The 16,191-nt window shown below is 40.4% G+C and overlaps 1 protein-coding gene across 1 annotated transcript in view; it reads right to left on the bottom strand.

Moving 5' to 3' along the window:
- lrrk1 (leucine rich repeat kinase 1) overlaps positions 1 to 12,471 on the bottom strand; it is a 63,960-nt gene extending 51,489 nt beyond the window's left edge. The window contains exons 1-4 of the mRNA XM_022742113.1: positions 12,295 to 12,471; positions 5,728 to 5,899; positions 4,989 to 5,168; positions 1,116 to 1,252 (exon numbers count right to left, since the gene is read on the bottom strand). Coding sequence (XP_022597834.1) covers positions 1,116 to 1,252; positions 4,989 to 5,168; positions 5,728 to 5,899; positions 12,295 to 12,471 — 666 coding nt within the window. The remainder of the gene's footprint in view (positions 1 to 1,115; positions 1,253 to 4,988; positions 5,169 to 5,727; positions 5,900 to 12,294) is intronic.
- Between the last annotated feature and the right edge of the window lie 3,720 nt (positions 12,472 to 16,191).

The raw sequence follows: 16,191 nt of genomic DNA on the forward strand, positions 1-16,191 counted from the left end.
TGATGTTCATTAACATGCATTGTCCCTAGCAACTAAACAAATACATAAATAGAATAATAAAAACATTTGTTCTGCATGTGGTGGGTAATTAACTTTGTGTCCCAAACAGGCAGAACAAGTTAATGAGAACAAAAGCTTTTCTTACAATTAAAAACAGTTTGCATATGTGAAAATCCTCGTTTACCATCAAAATATACCAGGCACTGAATATAAGCCAGGCGGCTTACGTTAGTGTAAAAACTCATAATAATACTCTTTACACCTGTTTGTAATTTCATAACACTCTGATGTCTTTCCATCCAAAGCACCAGTGTTTTGGTCATTTTGAAGCCCTAGGCAAGACGTCCACCAGCGCCCCTGAGGGCACTTATCCTTTCATTATAGTTTGTTTGATAGAATATTATTTTTAAATATAATTTCTTTATTGTAAATGTAACTTTATTGAGCTTCACTTAACTTCTGTATCATATAATCAACATTGATTGTTAATTAAAATCTTTATGAGCACATTAGTCCCTGTTGTGTCTTATCATGGCCTGAATTATATTGAGGATATGACACTGAACATAAGATGGTTATTAACATCATTGTATGATTCTAACATGATCAGGTTTGTGTCTTTGACTCTTCAACATCCCCGACACTCTCGGTCATCTCTGAACCTCTTCACTCACCTGTGTCACACACCTCAACTAAAAACAAGCTAAACATGCATCAGACTGATGTGTTTGTGATGACTGAAGTTAATGGCATGAAAATAAAAAAAACTACTACAGGGTGTCAGTCATTCTCTATGGTTTTCCACCGTCACGTGGACGAGCAGCTCACAGAGATGTCAGACGCTGATCTATTCCAACAGACACTTGGTGTGACATGTTGCATGTTTCCTAAATTGTTGTAATTGTTGTTGCACGATTAAAACACACAGATAGCAGAACACAACAGTGACACACTGCCTCTTGGGTTTGACAAACTCCCGCAGAGCTCTCTGAGAGATGGGCTCAAAAGGAAAACAGGAAAGAGAAACAATGTTGGATTTAAATCCTTTTAACACTGGTCTTCTCGTCCGACCGGCTCACATTCATTGGTTCAGAAACGCATCACTGAATACACACCTCCTTTACTCTTCTGTTGGATGTCTCCTGCAGGTTGAGTCTGAGGAGGTGCTTGCTGAAGGCTGGATGGTCTATCAGGGTGTATGAGGAGAATCCAGCTCCATTCTGCAGCAGGAAGCGAGCGATCTCCTCATTACCTGCAACACAAGGCACAGTGGACACTCTGTATCTGTCACCAGCTCTGCTCCAGCACTTCTTCTGCAAGAGACGGTCGCTCCCTGAAAGAGCAGCACCAGAGGCCGTCAGGTTATCACCACCTGCAGATACACACACACTCTCATTCTGGAGACCGCTGTTCGTTTCCCGTTTCAAACCGGTAGTCGAGCGTTGTTTCTTTAATTCATGGCCGTTCCACTACCTTAACCGCATGTTTATTACTGTAACCACGGCGATGAAGATCCCGTAACCTTAACAAAAGTACTTATTTTAACCCAGCTCATTAGGATCCTCGCTCTCTATCACAGTGAAGGTAAGAACATAGAAAGGTGATTACACAGCAGTGGTCTCCTGTTCGTTGAGACAAGGTAAATCTTCCCGACATCACTGTGTATCGCAAAGCACACGACAGAGCGTAAACACAGTGAGTGTGGGGAATATCATTAAAGCACAACACAGCCTGATCTCGAACGACATGTCGGATGTTGTGTCGGTGACATCAGTGAGTGAAATCTGATGCTAGCGGAACTGTAAATCCAGCTCCGCTCCAGGAAGCAGACGACGTGAATGTGAGCAGCAAACACAGAGCCCTCAGGAAGTATTCACACATCACACACATCAACCAGTCCTTCTTAAGACGTTTTGTCATAGTGCAGTATTGTCATGAGGGTGACCCTGCAGCGACCCAGCAGTAGGTGCTTGTGTGTCTGTTTTCATGCAGTCAGTGTTTGTGTCATGAAGGTGCTTGTTTGCTTCCATCAGATTAATAGATCTAGACTCAGAGTCAAGTTTCTACAGAGTAACATCTTGCTAAATGCACGCTTACATCACTAGATCAATACAGTTAAAAGCACGGTGGTATAAACATTCAAATCAATGCAAAGCTATTACACCACTAAGGATTCTATACACAGCAACATTTTAGTGTAGATTTAGTTTGGTGCACAGACTGTGGATCTGACGGTTGAGTCCGACTAACACAGTTTGTCTTGATGCTTTACAATCAGTCTAAATGATTTACAGCATTTAGTTCTTTTATGTCCAGTGTTGGACTCGGCTGGACATTTTTATTAACCCTGTGGGTTGTGTTAATTCACAATAGATACTTTAATCTGCCACCTTTCTGCTCAGGCAGAACCTGCAACTGGAACACAGTTTTTCATGCAGTAACAAGTCCAATGAAGTATATTCACACAATGTGAATGTGCCCTCAACAATGTTTACAAAAAGAGAGAAAGACAAAATCATAAAATAAAATCCTGCTATGAAAGAAAAACAAGAGGAAGAACTAAAAACATGGAGCAAAGAAGATACTGTCTGTTCTATTCAGTTTTATGTCACGACAGTCTCACTGCACTTTGTGCCAAAAGAGTAAAGAAAAATACAATTCTGATAATGTCAACACAAGCTCACTACAATTAAAAACCAATCATTTTTTACAGCAGCAAACTACAGACAGCAGATCAAAATCTATGACCAACCAGAAGACTCCAAACACACTGCATGAGGTGAGAGAGTCAGGTGTTTACTGGTATTCTAAAAACAATGGGATGAAGTCTGGCCCACTGATTTGGCCCACTTACCAGCACACAGCTCAAGGAGGCACTTCAGGCATTTTAAAACCCTTATCGCATAATTGCTGCAATTTGCATCAACAACTGTCCATAAATCCATAATAATAAAAAAAAGTCACTCCTTATAACTCCACAACTTGCTTGAGAATCATCACTTTTATACCCCCCCTCTTTACATGCCCCAAAAATCCCTGAAATTATGGGGAAAACTAAAACTCAGAGCAAGATTATTCTCCAAAAAGAACTAAACTAAAGACTAATGATAGTGGCAAAAAAAAAATAAAATTTTTTTGTTTCATGTTGCACTGTCAATATCAATACGCACTTATTGTCTGAGGGGGCGCCTGAAGTGTCAGGATTTGAAACCCCTGCTTCAGACACTGTGACCCTTCTAGCCAAGGGGAAACAGTTTGGGTTTTAATCTGTGAAGTCCGTGCCCAGCTTCAGGCTTGAACTGGTGTATGATGGGATTTCTTTGAGACCATTTCCATTTTTGGGTATAAAACTTTTGGGCCCTATTTTAATGGTAGGCCTTGGGCGTACGGACAGCGTGGGCGTCTCTAAGTGCTTTTTTTTGTTTATGTAGGTGCAGCTCAAAGTGCAACAGGGCTGAGGTGGAGTATAAAGACTGGAGAGAGAGTGGTGATTAATAATTACACTCTCACACATCACTGATCTCATCTCTCTGCAACAGCAACGGCAATCAAAGGGAAGCATGAGAAGAATTGCTCAACAAACAGAAAGATAAAGCTTCCTCAATGTTGCAGAGCGGCTACACAACACCACGTTTTGTAAAATGGTGAAAAATAAATATAAAAAAATCTTGATCAAAGCATTTATATGTGAACATCAATATGACACTACTTCAGTTTTAGTCCCACTGTATCTGACATCATGAACGGTCACATCACGTTGTGTCACAGCAGCATTTGCACCATTATTCATCTCAAGAAGAAAAATAGAAATGTTACTTTTGCTAAAAAAGGAAAGTTGGAAAAAGTGACACACATGACTGATGAGGTGATGTTATCCAGCCTCCTGCATAAACAACAGAATACTGACCGTTCTGATGTGTGTGGAAACATATGGGAGTGTTTGTAGCAGTCTGGATTTAATTAAGATAAACTCAGTGGATATCTGTGTGTACTGTCACTGTGCTCTAATCGTCTGTTCTGCTGCCTGACTGAAGGGATTTAATGAATTTAAGCACAGGGTTCATAAAGTATAAATCCACTGTGAACAAAAGACACTGGAAGAATCAGATAAATGAGATAAGTGCAGATTATTTTGACGGTTCCTGCTTCTACTTCTGACGGTAAAAAAAACAAAAAAAACACACACTGTTTGGAAAGTGAATTGTTAAATGGTTCATCTACATATGAAGCATTATTCTGTTATTGGTGCTGATTTGCTCAGGTATGTGGTGCAGAGCTGTCTCTTCTCAGAGCAAAGTCTTAGCACCAAAATACAACAATAACTCGCCTTGTGTTGCCTCACAGTCCCATCTGTGCACCATGGACTCTGAGCTTGGCACCAAAATACCACACAGCCCAGCAAATCTCACAGCCACGAAATATGACCTTTATGTATATTTGTTTTCATAAATACATCTGTCACATCTCTGGCATCAGCAGGTTGTCTCGGTTTCTTTTATAAACAGCCAGACATCATCTAAAAGAAACTGATTCCCGCAGAAGCTTCCAACCAAGGAACCATCCATCACACCAGCCGGTCAAGTGCCAATTTACTTGCGTACAAATGCATTCACACTTGACGCTCTCCCATTCTGCTAATTATGCCACCTCTTCCTCACTCCTCAGTCGTCCAGACTCTGACCTGGAAATTGATCCAGGTCAGCCATTTTCAAGTCCCTTAAATGTGTCCCCGAGGATCTGAGGAGCGGGGAGAGAGGAGACTGCTGGAAGAGTTCAGAGCAAGGACCCACAGGTGTATATACTGTAGGACGTGAGTGAGGAGTCACATTAGTTGAATGGAAGGCACGTATATAAATGAAAGAGTTGAATAGTTTTTGAAGACACTGTAAAAAAAAACAATGTTCATTTTGCATCAGTAAAGCAAGAACATCCAAAATGTAGTCTCTATATTCCCACCTCCTGCGGTGTGTTCAGGTGCGTGTCCCTACCTGATTGTGCGGCAGCGTACAGTGGCAGTCCGCTGACAACAGGAAACTCATCGCTGTGGATGGCACAGTCCTTGGCATCCGCATCATAGCCATGGACCAGCAGCCGTACCACATCCAGGTGACCCTGCTGGCAAGATGTGGCCAGCATCCAGTTCAGTAAGTCTCTCCTCAGACATGGACCTGAGAGGGAGCCAAAGACTTCCCATAATTCAACCCTCATGACCTTTGCATTAAATCCTGTCTGTCTGGTATAAATGCCCATCCATTGAAGTTTTCATGTTATAAATTTGTAGTAGCACTCTGCTGAGACCATCAGGGTTATTTTCTCACACTTGACACAGCTCCTCTAGAGCCACAGGAGACATAATACAACTGATTTCACAGGCTGAGCAGCACTAACCACAAACCAGTTGTGACTTTTGAAGGTAAAAGCTCTGAATAACAAGTGCGTCCCATCAGGTTCATCACTTATTTCTTTTTAAGTTATTTTTGCCTTAATTTTGATAATGAGAGAGAGAGAGAGAGAGAGAGAGAGAGAGAGAGAGAGAAGCAAAGGGCCACAGGTTGGACTCAAACCCGGGCCGCTGTGATTGAGCCTTCATAGCCAAGTTAAGTTGCAGTGTATTGAGCTCACAGGGCCGACTGGGCTCGGATTTAAAATAAATAAAAAAACAACAACATATTATTGACAAAATAAAAGCCCTGTCCCATATTTCATGAATGTTTCTTTTCCTCCTACCTGGTATGGAATCCAGCAGTTCTTTGACCAGGCCGGCGTGGCCATAGTACGCTGCCAGGATGGCTGGGTTGCTGTTGGATAGCTCCTGGGGCACGGTGATACGGGCTTCTTTCAGGAGGTAACACACACTCTCCAGATCACCATGCTGCGTGGCCACACACAGGAGATGTACCTATAACAACACACACACACACAGTGACAAAATTAGTGACTAATAAGAATATGCATTATTCACTTATCAAGTGTCCAACGTACTACACCTGCACAGGAAACCCTGCAAACACATTAATAGACTGTAAGGGGAAAAATGTTTTGCTTGATTTGCTCAGTAAATATGTATTTATGAGAATAATAAGTGGATGTCTGTCCATAAAAATAAAAGGTTTGAATTGTTTTAAAGTAATTTAATCTGTTATTTAATCTTTGAAGTCACCAGAGAAATAAAAATCAATGACTGTCAGCCAATCAGAGCAGTGTACGAGAGAGGCAGTGCATAACCTTTCTGATAGGTCTCATTACTCTATGCTCTCATTTAGCTTGTATGATAATTGAATACTACTGTTTCTACCGGACAGAGTAGATAACTGCCACCATTACTTTTCCATTTCAAAACAGACGTACATCCTGAGTAGAGTTCTGTTAAATGACCTGAACTCAATGGGGTTTTGGTTGTTTTTAAATTGCAATTTCTTATATGTACAAGTAGATACACAGTGTCCAGTGGAAAGAATTAAACAGACTGTAGCCAGTGCTCTGCATTTGGCAAGCTAACAGTCAATAATGGATGAAATAACACAGAAATATACTGTAGCCTTGGCTTGGATTTGGATGTACCACTTAGGTTTAGCCGGGTGGCGTCTTAAAGGAGATATTTTTAAGTTTTGCTTTTGCTACATGGGCAACGTTACCATTAAATACTGTTTCTTGCCAAGAGCTTCAGCCATTGTTAGGTTTACAATTAAGCGGTTATAATACATCCTCTGAGCAGCTACTTCAGAGCAAACTGGACATTACAGTGACTCAGTATGGGAAAGTGATGAGAGGGGCCAACCAGGCGCAGGGCTAGCTGGTAAGCATGCTACCTTCAGTAGGACAAGTGATAGAAAGAGAAACAAAAGAAGAAAGTTGCTTTCCACCTCGGGATACAGCTGTTGGTGAGTATAGGAATGAAGTTCGTGCTGAACTCACAATGTTTCTTCTAGACTGGTAAACAGCTGTTAATGCTAACATTAGCTATTTAGCAATCGCAAAACTTACAAATAGCTCCTTTAATGATGTGGATAAGGGACGAGTTCAGGTGTCAGTATCAGTCTGCTACAGAGCTTTAATCCTGAGCATGTGCAGGATTTAGTTATATCGTTTGTTTGTTTGTTTTGTTGTTGATTGTCTTGAGACAGTTACTATTACTGTGGCTGATCACGACAAGTACACTAATTACAATTTATTGTTGGCTAAATTCTACCTTCATAAATCCAAACATACAAGATTTCCTAAACTGTCTACTTCCAATCTCAAAACACTCACATGCACCAGATGAATAGTTGAAGTAAAGTCAGTAAAATGGGAAAAATAGATACTGTATATTGGTTCAGTGAACTGCATTTCTAACGAGTGTAAAAACTAATCTCATACTTTCTCCTCTTCTACTTTATCAGAAGAAGGCACAGATGTAAATTTCTCCAACATAAATGGAGACTGAAGGAGTTCTAAGAGGAACTAGTTTTGTCTTGTTGACTATCTGACTGATCTCAGCAATGAGGGACTGGTTTTTGAATTTAGGCAAAGGTTTCACATTTGTCCTTTTCTAAACCAGCTGAGACATTAAACAGTTCAGCCACATGTACAATATATCAGGGGGAAGCTGAATTTTAGGTCCACGTACATTTGGATAAAAGCTCACCCGCAGCATTCAACAAACAAACTGTCCAGAACTAGTCAATTCTCACGCTTAAATTATCATTATACCAATTAAAATGAAACTTCAAAATACAAAAAATAAATACATTCATGACGTTCTCCAGAAATCTTGCATGTTCCGTACAAAAGTTAGATAATGTCAATCTTTAGAAAGAATTAAATTGGAATTAGTTTTGGCAGACAAATACCTTGGCTGGATGACAGATTATCTTTCCAGACTCACTCTGATAACCTTGTAAAGAAACTGAAATTTGATCAGGTTTTTAATTTCATTTTCAGAAACCTTTCCTTTGCAGCAAAAGAAACAATCATCATTCCACATTTTTAATTGTTTTACATTATATTGATATCCTGTTTATGCAGATATCGGACTCCTTCATTTGTAGGCTTGACCCTGTACATTTTATATTGAGTGTTGGAACTCGTCATTGTAATTTATACAAGTTAACTGGATGGACTTTACTCAAAAAGAGAAAGAGAAATTCATATCCCTATTTTCAAAGCCATCTTTGGTAAACTTCCTGTTTATCATAGTGAGAAGCTTCCTCCTGTTTCTAACAGCTATCACACCACAACATCTAGATGAACAATCTTCAGTTTCCCTGGAGTCTGCCAACGGCTTAAAACTGCATTTTTTTATTATGCTACCTGGAATTGGAAGAATTTAAAAGATAAACTTTGTCTGGACACGCTGCCTTCAAATCAAACACTCAAAAATCCGTTTCAAATATTGTTCCATGAGGAATAAAGTGTTTTAAATAGTCTGGTTTTATCTCTCTCATGTCTCTTGTTTTATTGTGTTACATGTTACTGTTGTAAATTAACGATTTCTGTTCTCATGTAGCTATAATAAAGTTAATCTTAACTTAAAAGAGATAATGTATGTAAAGAGATGGTTAAATGAAAGTAAAAACAACACTTTCAAAGACAAACCCTCAGTCAACCTCCAAAATGAATCATTCAGCTGTGTCGTTGTACACAGGGCACAGGGCTGTAATACAGGACAACAGCATGCCAGGCTTTTACAAACTGAGGCAAATGACCGAACTACAAATCTAAGTGTAATAGAAAAAGAAAATGGAAATAGAGGGCAGAGTGATGGAGAGCAGCACAACCTGTTTCTGTTCACTGCTCCATGATTTTCAGTCCGGTTAGTAAGTCAGCTAAACTACTTTTAAACCTGACACTGGAGCAGCCTGCCCTCCTGCCATCCAGTGTCACTGACTGCATCTGACAGCGCTGGCAGCATCCTATCAGGTAAGACGCTTGAGGACGTGGTGTAATAGCATTTCATAACCAAACTGTGACCAGGACACACACTTTTTATTTCCTGACTGTGTGGAAATGTAAGGTTTTCACATCACAGATAAAGAACAGAGGCATCCAATTGTGAGTTTCTGCCTCATCAACTTCTCAACCTTGAAGACATTCAAGGCAGAAGCATGGACTGACTCTGTTTGAACAACTCTGGGATGATAGTTAGGAAAAAACAAAGCACTCACCCATATCCAATATTACTATCACAACCATTGTTTTCCTTTTAATCAAAACAACAACAAAACTCAGTTATTCGTATTTCTACTCTTCACTTAAAGGTGAATTAAACAATTCTGAAGAAAGACTTGATATTTGAACGCAATAGCAAAACAAATACATCCATCTCTTCAGTGCTCCTTCAGAAGCCCCTCCCCCAAAATCCATGGAAACTCACTGTCAAGGCAACGACACTATGGCAGAATCCAGAGCATCTTATACAGCGTGGAAGTGGAAACTATTTACCTTATAATATAAAAAGTCATCAAATAAACAACATGCACAAAAACATCCAAAACACAACGGTGTAAAAACAGTGAGTTAGTTGTTCAGATTGTTTAAACTACAGTGACAGGAGAGAGGACCGTAGGTTTTTTGGCTAAGCTAAGAAGGAAGGTAATGTTATCTGGCATAGCATTTCAAATCATGCCAAATAAATCCACTGTTTTTAGGTCTTTGTTTTTAGGCATTTGTAAATGTATGCAGAACCTCAGATGTCTCATTTCTGCATGTCTTGTATTCCTGATAGGCTCGTCTTCAGATCCCGTGCCGTCCTGGAGGACTGGAGCTTGTTAACAGCCCAGTCTGTTACACTGGCACAGGCAGAAGTAAGCCAGGTCTCTGCTGACGCCCGGGAAGGATGGATTCTCCAATAAAAACAACAAGAGCAGCAGTCACTAACTCACTCCTCATAGCATCGCAACATCGAGCACTGCACCACACCAGGGAACACCCTGCATCTCTGTGAGTGAAGAATGCAGATATGACAAAGAATAAGTGCCCAAAAAAAAGAAAAAGAAAGAAAAAGATTGAAGAAGAATCCATGAATGGATATTTTTGTTCTTCAGGCTTTGATCTTCACCGCATTCACTTTGAAATAAGATAATAAATTCAACATTAAAGTGCCAAGGATCAGCTTTAACTTCTGTAAGTTTGCATCACAACTGAAGAACTGAGTGCGAGATATAGGCCTTTATCTTCAGAGCAGCACAGCGAGCAGCGCAGGCAGTGCTCAGGCAGTTGGGTGATTTCTTGACCTTGAATAAAACGGTCTTAAGACACTGTGATGAGAATAGACGACTTGGAACCATGTTTCTGGTGTAATGTCTAATCTGCTGCCACTTTGGTGATTTTATAAAGAAAAGAAAACTAAATCCGTGGAGCAAATGCAGAGCAGTGACAGAGTAATGTTTGCAATAAAAATAAATCACTTTAATTACTATAGGCTACAACCGGTTTAAAATCGGCATAAAAAGTAAATTCTGTTTCAAGCAGAAACGTTGGCAAATTAGTTCACTTCACTTCAAGAATTGAAAAAGAAAGAGTTGTCAACATGAGTAAAGAGGTGACCAACATAATAATGAGGCTCAAACAAAAGCAAAAATTTATCAGAGAGATACTGAAGGTTGGAGACAGTCTAAAACACAGGAGAACTACACACTGTGTATTAAAAGGCTAAACCTGTATCTCACACACAGTTTTTTCTATGCTGATGTAAATCTACTCAAATCAAACATAGACTTGGCCCAATGCAGTATTCATGACTTCATTTCAAATTGAATGTACTGAAGCACAGAACCTGAAGAACAAAAAAGTGTAATTGTCCCAATATTACATCTGGAGTGTCGCGTGTTTCCTCAACTAAAAACCAGTAGTTAATTACAATCTAGGTGACTGGTCCAAAAAATAAAGCCAGCTAAGCGTAATGTACATTTATAGCACTTTAATAGAATTCAACAATACAATCGTGCCATTTTCAACACTTTATTGCTCTGGATTACTCATCTAAAATATTACTGTTCTGTTTCTGTCACTGTGGGTGTGTGTGTGTGTGTGTGTTAATGTCTCAGCCACGCAACTGTGCATACACTTATCGAGGGAAGTTTGACTGAAAGCAATTTCATTTTTCAATTTTCAGGAACACAATGTTCACACTCACACGGTTCATACATTCACAAGTGGAAGCCGCCCCCATATAACCACAGTCTGATGTGATAAACACTGAGCAGCTCCACTGGAGCAGTTGGGGGTTAAGAGCACCTCAGTGGGGGTAATGGGGGGGGCTTCTTTCTGGCTGGTTGGTTAGAGGGGAAAGTTTACTAAGCCAGAGCCACTAAGCAGAGGGCTCATACTTTTGAGACCACTTTGCCAAGATGTTGTCAAAGCAGCCAGTTTTCTATTTCTTTCCTTTATTCATTACTATTCTCTTTGACGTACGCACACACCTTCTGTTAGAGAGCGACTGCAGCCTGGACACTAATAATGAGCAGGCTGCCTGTCTTTCTCACCCTCTCACTCTTTTTCACCCTGCTGGTCCAGGGATTGAACCATCGGGCCCAATCCTCTGACCTTCAGATCACTGCTTCCCAAACATTTTGGTTGATCGGATTAAAACGAAGCAATGTGTACTTCAACACAGGTTGGGCAAGTTGTGAGCAGTTCATTCAGTCAGTGTTTTTTTTTTTTTTTTTTTTTTAGTTTCATGTGAATAGTTTTTAGAGGCCTGAGAAGCAAAAATGATCCAGAAATTCAGAATAAAAAACCAAAGATTAGAGAAGAGTTTTCTCATATTGATGATTTTGTGGAGACTCCTTAGTTTTATCTCAGAACCCCTTGCCTGGGTCCAGATCTCCAGTTTGGGAACTACTGCTTTTCGATCCCTCCTACCACCAAGTTCAATTTTCTTTTTTTGGGGGGGGTTTCAGACAGAAGACTTTCTATACATGTATCTAACACAATCTCATGTCACATTTGTTGTGAAAGGTCCTGTGGTTGCTGAGTGAGTGCAGGTTTGAATCTTGTGTTTTAAGTTTTGTTTTACATTTGGGTCACAGACTGTACCTTTAAATTTTCAATATTCAAGCTGACCATCATTACATTTTAATTACCAGATACACATACTGTACATACATGTAGTTCCATGAGATTCACAAGGTATTTCTCTTTTCCAACGGACTATGTGCAGTATATAATCTAAGTATGAATTTACCAGGATATCACTGTAGCCCTGGCTTCCACCCCACAGAACACATATTGCTGCAGTGATGCCCATCCAGCCCAACCAGCAGTGGAGTTGACAGTGTGACCGTCTTGTGCGTGTGTTTTGGGTGTACTCACCCCATCGATGTGGGGCGTCCCTGCGCTGCACTCCACACAGCTTGCCTGCTGGATCAGCTCCCTGGCAGCCCCCTCCTTCCCATCTTCATATGCCGCCTGGATGTTCTCCAGAGTGAGAGAAGGAACGAGCGCAGAGCCGTGCCCCATACCGTCCACCAACGACACCTTGGCTCCCATCTCCTCCCCAGGGCCTGGCAGCACAGAGGACAGACCCGGAGGGAAAACAGAGGTCACATGGCAGTTAGAAGAGGTATCTGTGAGGATCTTATGGCAGCAGACTGCAGGTTGAACACACAGTATTACCGTAGTCCTGTTAGCAGCAGACGCCCAGAACTAGGTCACCTTAATAAAGAATGCTCTTACAGCATGAGCAGCAGTACAAGTGGATTAGCACACAATGCGAAAGAGTACCAGCGTCTGGTGGCAGGTAGAACAGCACTTGACACTGAACTAACTTCACACAAAGATTACGGTATTTAAAAGGGAAATGTTAATAGTAATAATATTGGACTAAAATGTCAATATTCAGTATCTAATGATGGAAAATTAGACTTTCCATCCAGATGTGTGGTGAATGTTTCCTTAGGATTCATGTGTAAAATATAATCATCACATCAGTACAGCAAACAAGTGAGACACAGTGTGCAAACAGGGTCGATAACTGAATGTGAATTAATAAAAAATAAATAAAGACACACTTTGTAAATGCAATAGAGCTAGAATTATTGTCTAGATTTTTAATAAAAACATCAGAAGTAAGATCTAGAATTGTTCCCATTCCGATACTAGTATCAGAAATGCCTCCAGCACTGCCTGTAAAATACGGTATACAGTAGTACGCAAGTCTATGCATTGATCTGATGCCACGTAATTTATTAATAAACTTTACAGTTTTACACCCAGATAAAACGGCAGTTTTCCTAGCAATCAATTCTTCTTCGCTGCTTTAGACAGTAGCCTACACAGGAAGTCGCACTGTGCACTAGCCTTTGGACAACTGGTGTAGGAAGTTTTCTTTATTTCAAGATTCATTTCTTTTATGATTGACAGTGAAATTAGATAATAAAAGAGAGACTCTATGGCATTCATGTATTCGCGGTATCGGGCAATACACAAGTTCTGGTATCCAGGTTACCATCTGCATTATCCATCATAAAAGAAGGGCGGTGCAAAGTGGCTGATATCTTTAATCAAAGTGCAATGTGCTCATTTATCCCATTAAAATGATAGCTACATTTAAAAAAGAGCATTTGTTAAAAAGAACAACTGTGCTGTAACGAAGTGAACAATCTTTTCTGAGCTCTGTGTAGTTTTGGTTTTGTCATTATGGGGACGAGGGAAAAAATAAATTTAAATGATTTTAGCAAGAGGCCGCTACATAACAAAATGTGAACAAAGTGAAGGGGTCTGAATACTTTCTGACTGCACTCTACAAGATGATCCGAGATGTTCATTTCCCACACTGATATGCGTAAATCACATCAGAGGCTGATAGTGACAACCTTTCCTCTGACACCAGCAGAACTGAGCATTCAGACCAAAAACAGCTCTGCCATGAGAAATATAAGGGGCTGTGTTGGTGGCAGCTTGATGTCTCAGGTCCTGAAGACCTGCTTGAGTGATAGATTCATGAGGTTTATCAGAAACTAAATTACTGTCCATGTGCCAGGTTTTACAACTTTGGAAAGTTATAACAGAGACAAGTATTTCTTCTCAATGATCGACAAGGATTTCCCTCAGGTTTCTCAGCACTACAGGACAGCTGGACATGTGTGGGTCTGCACAGGACGGGGGTCTTCCTCTGTCATTGTTCACTCATTAACAACTCTGATACCTCATGTGCTATAAAAAGATGATGGCGTCAGGCATCAGTGCACTTCCTCAGGTCAAATCAATCCTGTGCAAACAGGGGTCTGACCACAGTGGGTGTATCCTGGTTTTCAACTGTAAAGGTGTGAATGTTGCTGCACAGAACGAGCCAGTGGGCAGGTGAGAATCTCTGGTTGACGTGCATGGTTTTCTTTTTAATGGCTATTTTTACATACAGTATATACTCTCCATACATGTCTTGGTAAATGAAACCTCTGCTCACAACTCAAGCGTTATATTATTTTCATCTTTGTCAGAGTGGTTATTTGTTTCACCAGCAAGTAGTTTTGTTTCCTCTTTCAGCTTCGTCTGAACTGCAGATGCCTGCTTCCTGCAGACCAGAGAGTTTCCTATGAATAATTAAGACACAGAGAGTCTGACCGGCCTGCTGAGGTTATATGAGAAAGGCTGAGGCAGGGAAACCATTAGACCCACATGTGCCTCCCATCCACCATCAATACTCCCCTTTCACAGCTTTTCCTGACCTGTCTGGGAAAGCTGAAAGAAGACCTGAGGAGGGATGCGGTTGCCAACATCTCCTCCATTACTGAATTTCCCCTTTCACTTGTCCCTCTGATTTAGAGATCAAATGAAACATACACTCCTGACTTCTGCTACAGGAACAAATAATAGCGGTGACTGAACATCAGTGTGATAAGCAGAGGACAGAGAAGGAGGAGACTTTGTTGTTTTTGAGAAGATCATCTGTTCACACAGCAGAAATGAAACAAGATCATGTTACAGAAACCACACTGACATTAAAACCTCAAGTGAAGGAGCCACCAACCAAAACTTTTCTCTCCTGATATCAACTTAAAAACTTCATTCAGGATATCTGCTGATACAGAGTAAAGACGTGATTCCAGTGCTCTCCTTTCCCCAAATGAAAAATCTGTACGCAACCCTGTGTGGAGCTCATATGAATCATTTTTACATAAAGTAACACGAGGCCAGGGATTGTTGTGGCACTAAAACCTGAGTAGGTGACCTGCCCTGAGTGGATGAAGTGATTGAGAAAAACACGTTTTATTTTATAATAGAATTGACTATTATTGACCCTATTGAAACTGTTGCGTTTCTTATTATTCTCCATAAAAATAACTGGCCTCTTTAAGGGCCTAAACATAACCGACAACTCATGGAACTTTGAACACACATCAGGCCTGGTGAAAACGTACATGTTTTATGGGTTTTGCACATGATTTACAGGCATTGTACTTTAACAAACTCCTCCTACAGAATTGATCAGATCAACATTTGGCCCCTCTCATCTTAAAACCTTTGCGATTGCAAGCTGTCAAGTTTTCGTTGCCTGTGGTGCTGCGGAGGATTTTGATGCTTCGCCATGAAACAGGAAGTTGTTATAACTCAAACATACATTGTCCAGTCAGCTCCAAACTTCACGTTTGATGACAGTCCCACACTGGAGACATCTGCATGCTGCTATGACATTGTCATATCGCCATCTACTGAAAACAGGAAGTAGCCCTTGAGTGACAATTATCATTTGATTTACATGAAATAATAGACTCCCATGTTAAAATGTCCAACAGAAAAAACATGTTTACAGCCTGGTCTTTATAGCTCATTTCCTCCTTCATGACAACTGTTTATATAACTCACCACATTTCATTAAGGTTTGAAGTTCTGTATAATTGATGAACTGCCACAAACTGGCAATCACCCAAGTGTCAGCTCCACACATGCCCCTCCTCTTTGCCCATTTTTGGATTAGCTGTGAGTTAGGAGGCGGAGTCAGGCACTGCCAAGATGGCGACAGTAGAGCAGCCATGGAGGCTTCGTCCATCCCTATTTATAGGTTATGGTGTCAATACAGATTCAGCAGATCATATCAATGTGTCTCTAATACCAGCTCAACTTTGAGACCACATTATTTATATCAGAAAAAAAACATGTAAATGCAGGTGAAAATTAGGGCTCACCATCAATTACTCAAATTATTTTCTCAACTGATCCACTGACTGCTTAATCATTTGGTGTATAAATAATGTAAAATGCCTCAAAATT

The sequence above is a fragment of the Seriola dumerili genome, unplaced genomic scaffold (genome assembly GCF_002260705.1).
Source record: "Seriola dumerili isolate Sdu_G_001 unplaced genomic scaffold, Sdu_1.0 BDQW01000003.1, whole genome shotgun sequence".
In the NCBI taxonomy this organism is placed as follows: domain Eukaryota; kingdom Metazoa; phylum Chordata; class Actinopteri; order Carangiformes; family Carangidae; genus Seriola; species Seriola dumerili.